We start from the raw sequence: 16,056 nt of genomic DNA on the forward strand, positions 1-16,056 counted from the left end.
ATATTTTTAAGAAATTATAAAGTGATATTTTATTTAATATATATATATATATATATATATAATTAAAATGTGTCCTCCAAGTTACTATGTAGACCCGCCTCTGCTATACATATATAAATATATATATGTATATATATATATATACACACATTACATTGTAACTTGGAGGTAGGGATGTAAATGAACCAAACCGTTTGTGATCTATTCAAAGCTCGGCTCGATGAAAAGCTCGTTTGAGTTCGTTTGTTAATCATATTAAGCCAAACTCAAGCTCGATTTCGAGCTCGAAAATTTAATCAAACCAAACTCAAGCCTAAGTATATTAGGCTCGTGAGCTCGCAAACATGTTTGATAATAGGCTCGCAAACATGTTTATTAATAGGCTCGCGAGATCGAGCTCGATTTGTTTAGTTGGCTTGTAAGCTCGAGTTCGACTCGTTTAGGTGGCTCGTCAGCTCGAACTTGGCTCATTTGTTGAGTTGAAAAATAAAAATATTAGTACTAATGTTAATGGAAGGAATTGAACACAAAACATAGTTGAAAAAAATTAATTTACACTACATAGTCACAATTACATTTTTTATCTTACTTGCATATCATTATACTAAAATGTTCTTTAAAACATAATAAATTAACATAAATACATCAACTTATTCTTTTTTTCCCAAAAAATTTACATCAACAAGTCATATACACATTGAGTAACTTTAAAAATTATTATCTTAAAATATGATATTAAATTGAATTTAATGAATTTATATTGATTAAAAAATAAAATTTATTTGGAACACAGCGAATGGAGTATTAAAGGAGTGAAATTATTGCAATGTTATTTATATGTTGATATCAGTGTATGACGAATATTTGTTATCTGGATGTTGGATGTATTATTTTGGGATGTTCAATAATATAATGAGTTTATGTTTTTATTTGTTCTTTTTGTCCTTTTGGTTATTTATGAATGAATTTATATTTTTATGTCTGATTTAAAATTAGTTCATGGATATATTTAATTTTTAACAAGCTCAAATCAAGCTCAAACTCGAGCTCAATTATATTCTTTACGAGCTCGAAAACGAGCCGAGCTCAAGCCAGGCTTGTTAAACATGATAAACGAGCTATTAATGAATCAAACTCGAGCCCGGCTTGATTAACATGATAAACGAGCTTTTAAAGAGTCGAGCTCGAGTTTTTATCGAGCTTAGTAATTTCAATACAAACCGAGCTCGAGCCTGATAATAGAAGCTCGAATCGAGCTCGAGCCTCAGACAATCCTAAACGAACCAAGCTTAAGCCTGATACTGTTTGGTTTGATGTAGATTGTTTACATCCCTACTTGAGGACACTTTTTAATTTATTATTATTATTATATACAAGTTATTTTTCGTAGTATATATGTAGTAATAAAAATGTTAAGTTAAGTTAGCATTAGATAACTAGTTTAAATGGTAAGACACCTTCTCAAGAAGTGTTTGGTTCGACTTTTTAGTCTATGCTAGAAGTGTTTGGTTCGATTTTTTTGATGGTTTCTGATAATTTCATAAGAGTCCGGGTCATGGATGACCCTAGATATTAAAATCATATATCAAAACATGGTCAATCTGCAGGAAAGGTTCATCAGAGATCAGGCATATGAATGACCAAGACATCTTCTCATCGGGTTATCAAAAGCCCGTGCTCTCATACCAGCTTCCAGATGACTCACCACCCGGTAAGCCTCGATAACAGTACCACACTCGAGCATTTGAGTAGGTAAGATCTTGTTTCGATAATCGTTCTTGACAAAATCCAACTGATGTGACACGATGGAAAAGTAGGGCGGCATAATATTCCAGTCAACATCCAAGGCTACAAGTGGTAAGTAGGCACTGAAAATAAGGAGAAACATCATCTTTCTTCCTATAAATAAAAATGTTCTTCTTGCATTAAACACATTCAACCACACATATTCAAATATATATTTACACCAGTAGCATTTATTTCTCTCCTAAGCTATACTGGTTATCTTCATTATATTTTGCCTGCTGACTTAAGCATCAGAGTTGTAAGGACCGTGTATCGTATTATCGTAAATCCCATGTTGATTATCGATAATTATGAAATTGTCATGTGATTATGTATATGATGTATATCATGACAATGAAATTGAGAAAATGAATATTGGATATGAATTGACGTTGTAAGAGCTCGAATGGAGAAGCCGGACGCCAATATAGTACAAAAATAAATATTTGTACAGAACATGTGGCGCCCGGGCGGTAGAAAATGACCGCCCGAGCGCCAGGATATATAAAAGGTATGTTCGGGCAGAACATGCCGCGCCCGAGCGGTAATTTTTGATCGCCCGAGTGCGGTGCATTTGAAACTCGGGGTCAGAACCTCTCGCGCTCGGGCGCGAGAATTCTACCGCCCGAGCGCGAGAGCGGTGGGAAGATAAGAACAATTTTTGCCGTTCGTTTTCTTCATTTCATTTCAGAGGCTTTGAGAGAATACGAGGGAATTCGAATTTCTTTCGTCCGAATCGACTTCGAAACGCTGTCTAAACGCGAAACAAATTATATATTTGTGATCTTCGCGTCGAGGGCTTCTGACTGAGGTAATTTTCTTCTAGTTCCAGCAGCTCTAAACATCAAAGTGCTGGAATAGCCTGTATTTGAAGTTGAAATTCATGTATGTAGTAGAATAACCGACAAGAAACTCATATTCGAAGTCGGAATTGAATTATGATATGATTTGGATTTGATATGAATTTTTGAAGTTTCAAATGATATTTGAAAATCATAGTAATGATTTTGGATTATGTTATTGATTGGAATGAGTATGTTATTGATGTAGATAAAGTGTTATATCAATATCTTCAGGCTACATCAACTGGAAACGAAGAATTAAGGTATGTTGCGACCGGGTAACATACGACAGGTATCTGTATTATATGATATATGTCGGATTGATTTGATTGATTGGAATGAGAATACATGTCTATATGCCTTATTTGTTGATTGATGTGGCATACATGACAATGAGATTGAGATATCGATGTATAAAATAAATGTTTTGTTAACACACATCGTTTGATGCATACATCGATACATGACATGCACGTTGAGTTATGATCATTGGATACCCTGATATGATTTGATTGGATTCTGGGGTTTGTGAACATAATTGCTATGTTGGTATTATATGACCCGTAAAGCATAGACAATTGTGGCCCCGATGATTGGATATGAGATTTGGGATTTGATGGCGCTTTGTCGACGCTATCATACGAGTATCCCTTATTGAGGCCGGTGTGCCAGCTCGAGCATTGATTTGATAGCGATTCGATTGATTCTGACATGTGCTCAGTGGATGGGCATTTGACATGATACCTCTACGACATACATGCATTGCATACCATATATCATTGTTTAGATATCTGTGGTATATATGATTGGTTGTTCCATACGGAGCTTTGCTCACCCCCAAGGGGGGCTGTTGTTGTCTTTGTGTGTGGACAATGGCAGGTACTCCAGGATATCAGGATACCGGAGAGGGTACTTCTGGAGGAAGCCACAGCTTGGGCTGAGGTTTTATGTTTATGTCTTGTTCCCAGTATATATGTATATGTATCTATATACCGGGGCATGTCCCGAGGATATGAGATGTTTGTATATGATTGGTTTTGATTACGTGTGGGCATGTTTATGACGTGAGATTAAATACTATTTTTAATATTCAAATAAAATGATTTGGACTCATTGTAAAAAAAATTTAAACCCAGTTTTCCGCTGTAATTAGTTAACCCTAATCAAAGTGCATTGTAATAACGATTAGGAGCTAAGGGTCCCAAGTTAACCCTAATCAAAGTGCATTGTGATAACGATTAGGAGCTAAGGGCCCCACAAGAGTGGTTACGCCGGACACCCCTCCGACGCCCATTCACGAGTTCTCTTCCTTGTTTGCAGGTTACAGTTTGAAGCCATATCCCTTGCTCATTTTTCCCTTAATAAAACTCTTATCAGATCCGGTAGATTACTTCGGCTCTGCTCACCCAATTCACCCGGATCGCATCGGTTTCATTTCCATTTTCAAGTTTGTTTTTAAATTTTTATTTATTTATGATTGTTGGGCTTAGTGATTAATAAGTCTACCTTCGTTCTTTTTCAATTAGACCAATTTCAACATCTATTATTGAACTCAATTTGAATATTTGTTAAGATAACTCAATTTCTATCTTTATGATATGTCGATGTTTAACGTGAGCATCTCCTATGGAATCAAAAATTAAATTTTTTTTTAACTCTTTTTTCGTATAAAAAAGATTTCTGGGTAGCTCCAAAACGCCGCACACTATCGTCACTTAATATGCGGTCTCCTCAAACCTTAAATTTTTGTATCCGCCTCTGGTTCGAAGAATGCTAGATCTTCTGGCAATGGTTTCAACTTTCAATATCATACTTTGACCTTTTCTTTTCGAGAAGAATTTTTGAATTGTTCTACGAACGATTAATGGGTCTCTTTAGTTCCATGAAAAGGGCCAAAAACAAGTACGAAGTTGTAATTTTATTGTAAAAATATAATATAAATAAATAAATACTTAATGAATATGTAAAAGAAAATAATCATGTAACGTTCTCACATTATCCTTAAAAATTTCAAAATTTTAATAATTGAAAGAATTTAAAACTCAATTTCATTGTTGGCTGTAGGATGCTGGACAATGGTGAGCGCTAGCTTGGGAAAATTCAATGTTAATTAGTTATGACACCAATATTAATGTATTGAATTTCTTTTTTTAAAAAAAATTTATTTTTTTAAAAAAAGACAATATAGCTGTGGCAACAGCGACGAGTCATTTCCGTGCCCAAACTGAGATTTTACTTGTAACTTATTAATATTCTCTAAATTCTGAATTATTTTTGCTTTCGGAAAAAATAAAAATTTAAATCCTTTTTTTTTGTAGAAGTGATTTTGAATTATTATTTTTATGTGCAATAGAGAGAAACTTGACAAACTTTCGGAAAAAAATCTCGATGTGATTTAAATAATTAGAAAAAACCCTAAAAAAATAATTACGAAAAATATAACCTTTTTTTAAAAAAATTAGTTTATTCCATGTTGCGTTTGTAGCAGAGAAAAAGAATATCAGACTATTGGATTAAAAATTAATAAGTATTTTAATGAAATCTATAAACCTATTATGTATACATGCATATATTCATATCATAATACAATTATTATAATTAAAATAAGCGTTCACGATCTCTTGTTATGGTTACAAAATGACTATTATAAAAAAAAAATCCACATAATTATTATATAATATAAATTTGGAAAATGCCAAAATTATATCCTACTTAACTAAATAATCATTTTAACCAATTATAAACATCCATCTCTAAAATTCACGTGATGTTTAATTTTTTTTTTTACATAATCTCTACAAACGGAGAAAAACAATATCACAAACAAACTAAAAGATTACATAATTTAAATAATTATTTTTGTACTTAATAAAACACTTTTCTAAAAAGGATTTATTCATTTAAACTTTTATAAAAACTTGAATGAAGTTAAACAAATATTTTTTTATTTGGATAAAGGTTGAACAACTCGTTATTATTCAAGTTGTGAATCACATAAAAAAAAAAAAAAAAAGAAAGATTAAAAGACATGCACTTTCCTTAAAAAGAACAAACGCTTTCATAGGATTACAACAAAGTTTAGGTAAACGACAAACATATGAATCTTCCCAGGCAACTCTTGCACCCATACTTTTTATTTTATTTATTTATTTATTTTTTTTAAAAAATAATAATTTCTAATATTTATATATTACAATAAGGTATAACTTTATATATATACGGGAAATTTAGGGTCCGATCCACGCAAGCGTCACTAATCCAGACACTGGCTTCAAAATTACCCTGGGCCTGAAATCACAAATAAGACCGTTAGGAGGGGGCCAGGAGGGTGTCCTGGCGTAGCCCCTCCGACGCTCAAGTCAGTGACTGAGGATATATGGGGGGAGCAGCTAAGGGCGCTGCTGAAAACAATATATTGAATCCCATAATCATACGCTCCAATCTGGTATTTATAGGAGAATACCTGGGCTTGTCATGGGCCATTCACCTGTGGGCCTTAATGATGGGCCGGGAATTTGGGCCGGATCTTGATGGGTTCATCCCTGAGTATCAATATATATATTGGAATGAATATGTAGAATTATTAATATATGTACGAATACTGGAAACATTTCAAGTGAAGTAGTAGTGCAGCAGACAGTGAATGTGAAGATGAATGCAATTGAATTTAATAGGGATTTATAATATTCACATGGTGTATTTAAGATAAGAGCCAAAAGAGATGGACTACTTGGAAGTTGGACCATCTCACACATTCAATTGCATGTCAGCAAATTATTTTTATTTGAATTCATGATTTTTAGTTGAACAGAAGTGCTAATTAGTTTTGGTTTTAGTTTTAAAAAACTTAAAATAATTGAATGCAAACGGTTAACTGTCCCGCATTTGTTGTATAAAATCTCTGAAAGTTGTATATATGAGTTGGACAATCTTCTCCCGTGACAACACGTAGTATTGTATATAAATGAGTTTAAATAGAGTTCTCCCACGTTGGTTAGATAAGATCCCATGAAAGATTAGTACAATAGAACGCGAAATGTGATGGTCAGTCCAGCTCTGAGAAACAATAGCAGCTGGAAGATAGGAGATTGTGAGAATGATGGTGGGTGGGGAAACTTAAAATTATTATTATTTATTCATTTTCTCACCGATTTTATCTAATTTAAATTCCTTTTCTAATAGAAATTTAAATTAAAAGTATTGTTCAATTTGGTCATTTTTTTAAAAAAATACTTTTTTTATAAACTTTGAATATAATACATGTATATGAATGGACACACACGGTTGTACGCGGATATGTTTATTGTTATTATCATTATTATTATACGAGAAAATGTATTTTGTTGCAATTTTAGTCCTCTTTCAAAATGGCAACGACGTGGAGCTGATGTGATGCTAATATAATGATGATGTACGCAGTGTCTTGTCAGCACTACCGATACTCACAATAAAAAGTAATATTTTTAGTATAAAAAGTAATACTTTTTCATTGATGACCCAAATAAGATATCCGTCTCACAAAAATACGACCCGTGAGACAGTCTCACACAAGTTTTTGCCTATATATATATATATATATATATATATATATATATCAAAATTTATGTCGATTTTGGTGATAAAAAGTAGCATGAGCTATAGTCATAGGTAGCATCTTGATATATCCAAGTGAAAACTGAAATATATTTCGAATAATTTGATTTGTGGAGAAGACGTACCCTTAAATTTGCTCATCTGCTGCCAGCCCATATCCTTCCCCCAACTCACCTACACACTCAAGGCCACATTAAATCCATGCATGTGGACACGCATAGTAACAAAAAGATGACTTCCACCAAATGCAATTTTGATCTTCCAAAATGTTATTATTATTTTGCGCATATCAGAAAGATTGGTGACCGTCAATCTGTTGGCGAGAAGATCACATTAATTATTTATCTATTCACTAGTCTATAGAAAAAAACGTCTTTATATTGCCTTCTCTATGATCCAATTTTTCCACGAGAAATAAATGAAAACGGTACGAAAAATGCAACAAAATTTGGTTCAACTCCCATTTTCTTTCTAGAAAAATAAAGTCGGTCTGATTTGTAAACTGAAAAGGCCATCAGTTAGTTTCATTGGTTTTTTTTTCTTTTTCTTTTTTGTCAAAATCCCATCAATAAGTGACATGTGAACTTGAAAAATGTAAATAAGAATGGAATTTAAAATTCAAATAAAGTTATTGGGGTGATTAGACTGCGAATCATGACGAATACAAAGATTTTTACGTACAATGAAATGTTTTATTTGTGGGAATGGGAAAATTGCTTCTCAAGATGCAGTTTATTAGCTAAAATAGTACAAAATGCAAGGACATTGAAAAGTGGCACAAATAATGGCTTGACCTTGATCAACTGTTAACTCCTTACCTGAACACAGACTTTGCCTGGTTTAATGTTTATTTGGAGGATAATAATAATAAATTAATTAATAAATAAAACACAGCTCGAATCTTAACCATCAATCATCAATGTATACTATGTGTTTATAAATAACACTGGTGTGGAAAATTAATGTTCCAATCTGAAAGTGTCATCCAAATTAAACAGCATTATTCATTTCCAAAGCTTATATTTCTCCATAATATATAGTTTTGCTCCTCTTCCTCCAAAGTAACTGGGGGAGTTTCCAATATATTTCCGCTTCAGAAATATACTTCAGTTTGAAGGGAAACACCTCTGGGAGACAGAGAGGAATTAAGGTTTCTGCAGCTACTCAGACATGGCTGCACCCCTTTCCGCTTGGCCATGGGAAATCTTGGGTAAATATAAGGTACGTTAGCAACAAGACGAAAACTTTTGTCCGCCAATTTTTTTTTTAATAGATTTTAGACGAAACCCATGTGAAATTTTCTGATTTCTTGAAACATATTAGGGGATTTAGTTTTTGGTGTTTTATTTGTTTTTTGGCAGTATGTCTTGTATGGGCTGTTTGCTGGGAAAGTCATGTATTCAAGATATCAAGAGGAGTCCTTTAAAGATTGTTGGTTCCTTCATATCTTCCTTTTATGCGCGCTTAGAGTTTTAATGTACCAAGGGTGGACATGTTACTGCAACATGCTATTTTTTACTCGGAATCGGTTGATTGTGAAGAAAGGGGTTGATTTTAAGCAGATTGATAAAGAATGGCATTGGTAATTTCTTGTTTGGATTTTTAATGTTCTCTTTTTTGTTTCTCACGTGCAATGGAATATATTTCCCAAGAAACAGATCATTAGTGTACGCAGAGGCAGAGCCTCTTCTAAAAGAGGCTGATTAAGAAACCCCTATAAAGTGCTAAAAGAGGCTGATTAAGAAACCCCTATAAAGTTCTTCTGCAGCAAATCCTTTTTTTTTTGGAAAAAAAAAGAAAGATAAAAGTAATCGTCTTTGGAGGGCTGAATCCAAACCTTAAAATTGTTCTGGTTTTCAGAGTTAAATTTTGAATATCATATATATGTGAAAATTTATATATATTTCTTTTATGGATGATTATTGTGTTTTTATTTTTTAACATAATAAAGTGTAGCAGGAAACAGAAAGTAGCTTAGAGTAACAAATTATTTTAAAATATACTATGAAAATTGTTATATTTTTTGGGTAATCACTATGATCACATAATAATAATTATTATTATTTTTAACAATATCGTGTTTGCTTTTTTTAAAAGAATTTCTTGGTTGAACAGGGATAATTTTATCTTACTTCAAGCTATGGTGGCTACTTTGGTTATGTACATGTTTCCAATTTTTGAAACAATGCCTCTATGGAACAAGAGAGGCATCACTTCAGCCATTGCACTTCACATAGCCATTTCAGAGCCCCTTTATTATTCCATGCACAAATGGTTCCATGGAGATTATCTTTTTAATAGTTACCATTCTCTCCATCATTCATCTCCTGTGCCACAAGCCTACACAGGTTAGACCGATTAAATTATGCAGCTTTATACCTCAAACTTTGATACTTGATGGACTAATTTTTTTGGACCAGTCAATGAATAAGAGCCAGTTTGTGACTCGTCTCCTGTTCGATCTTTCTTGCAGCTGGACATGGCACTTTTTTGGAACAACTTTTATTGACTATCTTGATCGGGATACCAGTAATGGGTTCGTTCTTGATCGGTTGTGGATCTTTAAGCTTGATCTATGGTTACATCTTGATCTTCGATTTGCTGAGATGTTTGGGTCACTCAAATGTCGAAATCATTCCTCATCAGATTTTTGAGGCCATCCCTTTTCTCAAATACGTCGTCTATACGCCTACGTAAGCGTCAAGTCATTTGGTTAACTTTGGTGAATCGTGTATGCTATATGCCAACATGAATTTAAGGTCCATTTGCAGTTGTAATTCTGTTTGTATTTCCTTTTCACCGCAGGTACCACAGCCTGCATCACGCAGAGATGGACACCAATTATTGCCTTTTCATGCCTCTTTTTGATGCATTAGGAAATACTTTGAACAAAAAATCATGGGAGACGCACAAGAGAAACCGTGTAGAGTCAGGTCGGCTAATCCATCATCATATATGACTAGCAGTTCTCTGTTATTTTGTTAAATGTAGGATATTGTAGTCCCCTAAACTGTGCTTGTTGTGTGATTAGTAATGTGGAAAAAGGTCGAACAAAAAAAGTATTTGATCAGGAAACATGACAAGTGAGAAACTCAATTCTGTGTTTTTGAAAATGCAGGAAAAAATGTGAGAATCCCTGATTTCGTGTTTCTAGCCCATGTAGTAGACATGTCATCGGCTATGCACCCTCCTTTTTGCAACAGAAATATTGCAGCTCTGCCTTACTACACCAGACTTTACTTGATACCCTTCTTGCCATTATCGTTTTTGGCTATGCTAATCATGTGGGCTAAGTCCAAGACGTTCTTGTACTCATTCTACGAGCTTAGGGATCGGTTGCACCAATCGTGGATTGTTCCCAGATTTGGTTTTCAGGTTTGTAAATGAGACTTGATTCAAAACCAATCTTGGCAAGGTAGGAAATATTAAAGAATCTCTGATTTTTTTTTCTAATTTTTATTTTGCAGTATTTCTTGCCATTTGCTGCAAAAGGCATCAATCAGCAGATTGAAGAGGCTATACTGAGGGCCTAACAGATTGGGTGTTAAAGTTATTAGTCTCGCTGCTTTAAATAAGGTGTGCATGTGGAGGAATGCTCCGATTTCATGAAATTGTTTGTCGTTTTTATTATGTTTAGTTTCTAAATTTAAATCTCTGTGCAGAATGAGGCTCTCAATGGAGGTGGAAAACTATTCGTTGACAAGCATCCCGACCTTAAGGTTCGAGTTGTCCACGGGAATACTTTAACAGCTGCAGTGATACTAAATGAGATCCATGAGGATGTGACTGAGGTGTTTTTGACTGGAGCAACTTCAAAACTCGGAAGGGCTATCGCCCTTTATCTTTGCAGAAAAGGAGTTCGAGTTCTTGTGCGTAGATATGAATACTCTGTCAAATTTCGATTGTGTAGTATGCTTCTTTTTTTTTTTTAACAAGACATATAATGAATGTATGATTATGCAGATGCTAACTCAATCAACCGAAAGATTTCGAAAAATTCAGAAAGAAGCACAAGCTGATCATCAGAAGTATCTAGTCCAAGTGACCAAGTACCAAGCAGCACAACATTGCAAGGTACTAGTTTTTCCTCACCTTCAGAACAGATATACAAGAACTTGTTGTAAGCTTGATAAGTGTGTTGGTTTCTGACAGACATGGATAGTTGGAAAGTGGATCACAGCAAGAGAGCAAAGGTTTGCCCCATCTGGAACTCATTTCCATCAATTTGTTGTCCCACCCGTGCTTCAATTCAGAAGAGACTGCACTTATGGTGATCTTGCTGCTATGAAATTACCCGAAGACGTCGAAGGACTAGGATATTGCGAGGTAAGTCGATACATAAACCACCCCTAATCAAATAATCAAACGTTTTCATCTCAAATGTCCCTTGTACAATTAAGTAAAGTTGGTTGTTTCACACCATTCAACTCCAGCACCAATTGTCTCAAAATTATAGTTTTTTTATTGTCAATTTGGCTGCAGTATACAATGGGACGAGGGGTCGTCCACGCCTGCCATGCTGGTGGAGTTGTGCATTCGCTGGAAGGATGGACTCACCACGAAGTTGGGGCGTTGGACGTGGACATGATAGATGTAGTATGGAAAGCAGCATTGAAGCATGGCTTGAAGCCAGTGTCCAATATAATTATTTAATTTTAATATGACAAGCTCCTATGTGAGAACCGACTAAGACGACGAACTCCGTCTATTAAATATACAAGACACCATTTCATCGGTACTCATATAAGTCTCGTGGTGGATGCTCTCTATATCAAAACTATATATTTATATATCCTTTTATTATCACGAGTAGACGATATACTCGTTTTTACTGCAATGAAGCAATACTAAAGATTTGATAAATAAAAATTTTAAAATTAGACAACAATTTTGCTCGTACGTATAAAAATAATACACATTAATGTTTCAATCGAAGTTTAATTTGATATTTCAATTATTTTATCCACCGACTATGCTTCATCGGATTTGTTCATATACTTTTTAATTTTCCAAATGATTGGACTCCGTCTACCAATATTAGAATTGAAATAATGGTAAGATTTTTTTAAAACTTTAAAATTAAAATAACTATATAGAATAATAAATTTTTGAATAATTAATTCCTTTCCGATTAAAATTTACAATTATGTCGCTTAAAATCTTTTATGTCCGGTTTTTGGAAACCCAAATACATCAACATAATTTCATATATTTTATAGTAGGTTTCTTGTGAGACGGTCTCATTGTGAGACAGGATCAATCCTACCGATATTCACAATAAGAAGTAATACTCTTAGAATAAAAAGTAATATTTTTAAATGGATGACCCAAATAAGAGATTTGTCTCACAAATACGACTCATAAGACCGTCTCACACAAATTTTTACCAATGCTTTATTATAATTCAAGTTACTATTTTATAATATTTAATACTTTAATGGTTAAATTAATATTAAAAAGTTAAATATATTTGGAGATCATTTTCTCAAATAAATAGTTCGAAGACATCAAAGAAGTATCTTTTTAAATATTATTTATTTCAAAAAAATATTTCAAATATATTTAAGAAATTATTATTTTTAAATAAATAGTCGATGAAAGTGAAAAAAAAATAATTTTTTTTAAAATAAATTAAAAATCGTGCACAATCGAATCTGCTTTGAACGCTTAGCAAAAACCGTTGCATCGATCGGTTCCAAAGTCAATCGAGTGGACAAGGGAAATGGCTATCCTAATACCATTACATCACAGCTCCTACGCGTACCCCTCCACCGCCGCCGCCGATGTTTTCTTTCCTGCCTCCGTTCACCTTCCCAACGTCTCTCGCTCGTCTCCTCGTTATTGTCAACTATCCGACCACCAAACACCCCTGGTATCACCTCTGCCGCGGTCGAGGATTGCAAGAACTGACAAGTCGTTGTTGAATGTGTCGGAAAGCTGCTCTGACGTGGAACTCTGGGCCGCAGCTAATCTGCGCGTGCGCACTTTCTATGAATTCAATGAACAGACCTTCGGCATCGAAGTGAGTGTCATCTCAAAACCTTATCATCTGTCTCTCATTTGTTTTCAGCTGCTTTCCGTCGTAGTGATTTATGTCCTGCTGTTGCCATTCATGCTTCTGCAAGAAAGACTGCAATGTTAAGTAAATACGAGCAGCGTTGAAATTCACGTTAGAGCCCCAAATTTATTGAGCAAATTGCACCCTTGAAAATGAATTGTTTGAATCTAAAGTATGACCGAACTTGGTTTGAGTAATATGAATTGTTTTAATACGAAGTTCGATTAAAACTTGGTTTGAGTTGGACTTGAAACAGATTTCGAATTCAAGTTCCATTTCGGACTTGATTTCAAGCTATTGCACGCCGGCCAATATGTTCATGTGTAATTTTGAGCATATAAAAGCTCAAGTGTTGGCTTGATTCATCGGCGGCTAGATGTAAGAAACCAATTCATTCTCATTTTATTTTATTTAACTCTGATGCTATTTTCTTCTTGTCAAGTTCTATTAGGATCATAAAAAGTACTTGGCTGATCTTGAATTCGAAGCTTTAAAAGAACGTGTTGCAGGAAAAAAGACGGGCTTTAGAAAAGTTTCCTGTATCAATGCCACACTGCCAATATCTCTAGTTTCAAATATTTTCCGTGATTTGTGCACTTCTTGCAAAGTAAGCTCTCCACACTGCCATGATCTTTATCGTTTTATGTGAATGATGTTAGTTCGTACATTTTTGCAGTTTTTGCAAAGTAAGCTGTCCTAACGAGAATGTTCTTTTATCATTTATGGGTATGATGCTGATTAGTACGATTGGGGGAATCTGGACAGTCATGTTTATTTTTTTTGAAGTATTGTTATATTGGTTTCTAAGGTATTGTGTCGTGTCAGTTGGGAATTATGACTAATAGACTTTAAGGTGATACATGGCCACAAGAAGCAAAAATTATATTGGCTGTTTATAGATTTTTTCCTATGTTCTGGGTAACTTAAGTTCATGGCGATATCTCTAAGTTGCTTTTTGCTAAAATCTTACCCTCTTCTGTTTGTTGCTTCTGATATACAGAAATATTGTTCTTGTTCGTTGTGATTTAATGCTGATGCGTTTGATTCTAGAAATTGAGACGAATCCTTTTTAATATTTAAAATTGGATTCCTTTGAATATTATTTTTTCATTTATATTTGTAGCATATATTACCCAATAACTTAGATTCATACTTATATTTCAGTTAGCTATCTTGAGTAAGCTTTGTAGTTTTTGACAGTAACATGATGCTGGAACTGAAATTATGCATTGCCTGTGTGGAAATGCTGCATACTGATACTGTCTTGAAGCTCACGTGAAAAACTAATCATATAAATTTTATATGGCCAACAATGGTAAACAAGCTATTTAATTCATGAACTGAGTGCTAGCTACGGAGGCCTGAACCAAACTCCCGAAAATGAAAGAAGAAATGCTGAAAGATAACAACAAAAGAGATCATAATAATATGTTAAATTTTCTTTTATCGATTTTTCTGTGTTATGCATGATTGCTAGTGGCATGATATGAACTGTGTTCTCTCAATTCCTTGCAGTTTTCGCTTAACGAAGAAGACCGAGTTGTCGTAGGAACTCTAGATCTGAATCAGTGTGTCAGCCTCCCTCATGAATTAGTCGGGATGAAACCTAAGGTGTATATTCTAGCACCAAACTATGTAAAAAAGCATGTATTATTTTGTATGCGGTAGTTATCAAGAGTAAATTCTGGGTATTGAATGTTTTTGTATCTTTAAAACCATTGTGTTTTTTTACTAGTATAAGGAGGTGTTATGAATTACTGGATGTTTTTTTCTTATTCACGAATGTATCAATCCTCAAATTTTTCAATGGGTTATTCAATTTTTTCAGGCTTTGTTAAGTAGCTGAATATTTTCCTATTTAATGACTTGACATCAATTTGGATTCGAATTCAACAGACGATTGGAGCTGATTTTGCCAGGGCGTACCTGAGCAATGTTTGTGTGGCCGACGAATTCCAGAGAAATGGTTTCGGGTATGAGCTCATGGCAAAGGCTAAGAATGTTGCTGAAGCCTGGGGTAAAATAGCTCAAATTATCCTACTTACACGAGTACTTATGCAGCATATACCCCCTCTATCTAGTCCTTTCCCTTAGCTGGGTTCGCCCGAACGATGTTTTTCTTAAATTTTAGTCTCCTTTTCAACTAAGTTTGAGTTTTGGTCGCCATCATTTTTTTTAATCAGGGATAAGTGATTTGTATGTTCATGTGGCTGTGGATAATGAGGCAGCAAAAAATCTTTACATGAAAAGTGGTTTCTCATTTGAGAGTGATGAACCGGCATGGCAAGCCCGGTTTTTGGACCGGCCCCGAAGGCTTCTTCTATGGACCGCTCTTCCCGTTACTTACGAATTGTAATCCTACCATATCTTTTTTATTTACGCGCGCGCGCACACACTTTTTTTTTGGTGTAGTATAAGTGAAAATCAAATCTTGCATCAGTTCATCTATCTACATCTGTATATGTTATTTAATCCCATTAAGAAAGATCAAATATTGAAATGGATGTAATCTATGTGGACAACTCGTGCATTAAATTTGAGATATAGAATTAAGATTCTTTTGTGAGCGCAATCTTAATGTATTACATTGGTTTCAATGTGATTCTATTTTTTAAAAATCCCAACAAAATGTAGAATTATTAGTAATGAGGTACATAAATGATTCAAAAAATAATAATGCAATCTAGAGGTTCACTCTATACCACGGGACTGGTATATATTAACAAGAAGCTTTGATCAAAGTTTGACAAATCATGCATTAAATTTGAGATAAAGAAC

General features: G+C 34.1%; 1 protein-coding gene and 1 pseudogene across 1 annotated transcript; both read left to right on the forward strand.

Moving 5' to 3' along the window:
* The first annotated feature begins 8,149 nt into the window (after positions 1-8,149).
* LOC142549471 (very-long-chain aldehyde decarbonylase CER3-like) lies at positions 8,150-12,090 on the forward strand (annotated as a pseudogene).
* Positions 12,091-12,873: 783 nt separating this feature from the next.
* Positions 12,874-15,835, forward strand: LOC142549472 (GCN5-related N-acetyltransferase 7, chloroplastic). The gene is made up of 5 exons (XM_075658435.1): positions 12,874-13,242; positions 13,730-13,885; positions 14,794-14,889; positions 15,175-15,295; positions 15,462-15,835. The coding sequence occupies exons 1-5, from the start codon at positions 12,943-12,945 to the stop codon at positions 15,632-15,634; spliced, it is 846 nt and encodes a 281-aa protein (XP_075514550.1). The 5' UTR covers positions 12,874-12,942; the 3' UTR covers positions 15,635-15,835.
* The last annotated feature ends 221 nt before the right edge of the window (positions 15,836-16,056 follow it).

This window comes from Primulina tabacum, chromosome 6 (assembly GCF_025594145.1).
Source record: "Primulina tabacum isolate GXHZ01 chromosome 6, ASM2559414v2, whole genome shotgun sequence".
Lineage (NCBI taxonomy): Eukaryota > Viridiplantae > Streptophyta > Magnoliopsida > Lamiales > Gesneriaceae > Primulina > Primulina tabacum.

What these genes read in the sequence shown, in the direction of transcription:
- LOC142549472 (XM_075658435.1), top strand. Translation starts at nt 12,943, where the DNA reads ATGGCTATCCTAATACCATTACATCACAGCTCCTACGCGTACCCCTCC. An exon ending in ATTTGTGCACTTCTTGCAAA is followed by an intron (nt 13,886 to 14,793) that starts GTAAGCTCTCCA and finishes AATTCCTTGCAG; the next exon opens with TTTTCGCTTAACGAAGAAGA. An exon ending in GAATGTTGCTGAAGCCTGGG is followed by an intron (nt 15,296 to 15,461) that starts GTAAAATAGCTC and finishes TTTTTTAATCAG; the next exon opens with GGATAAGTGATTTGTATGTT.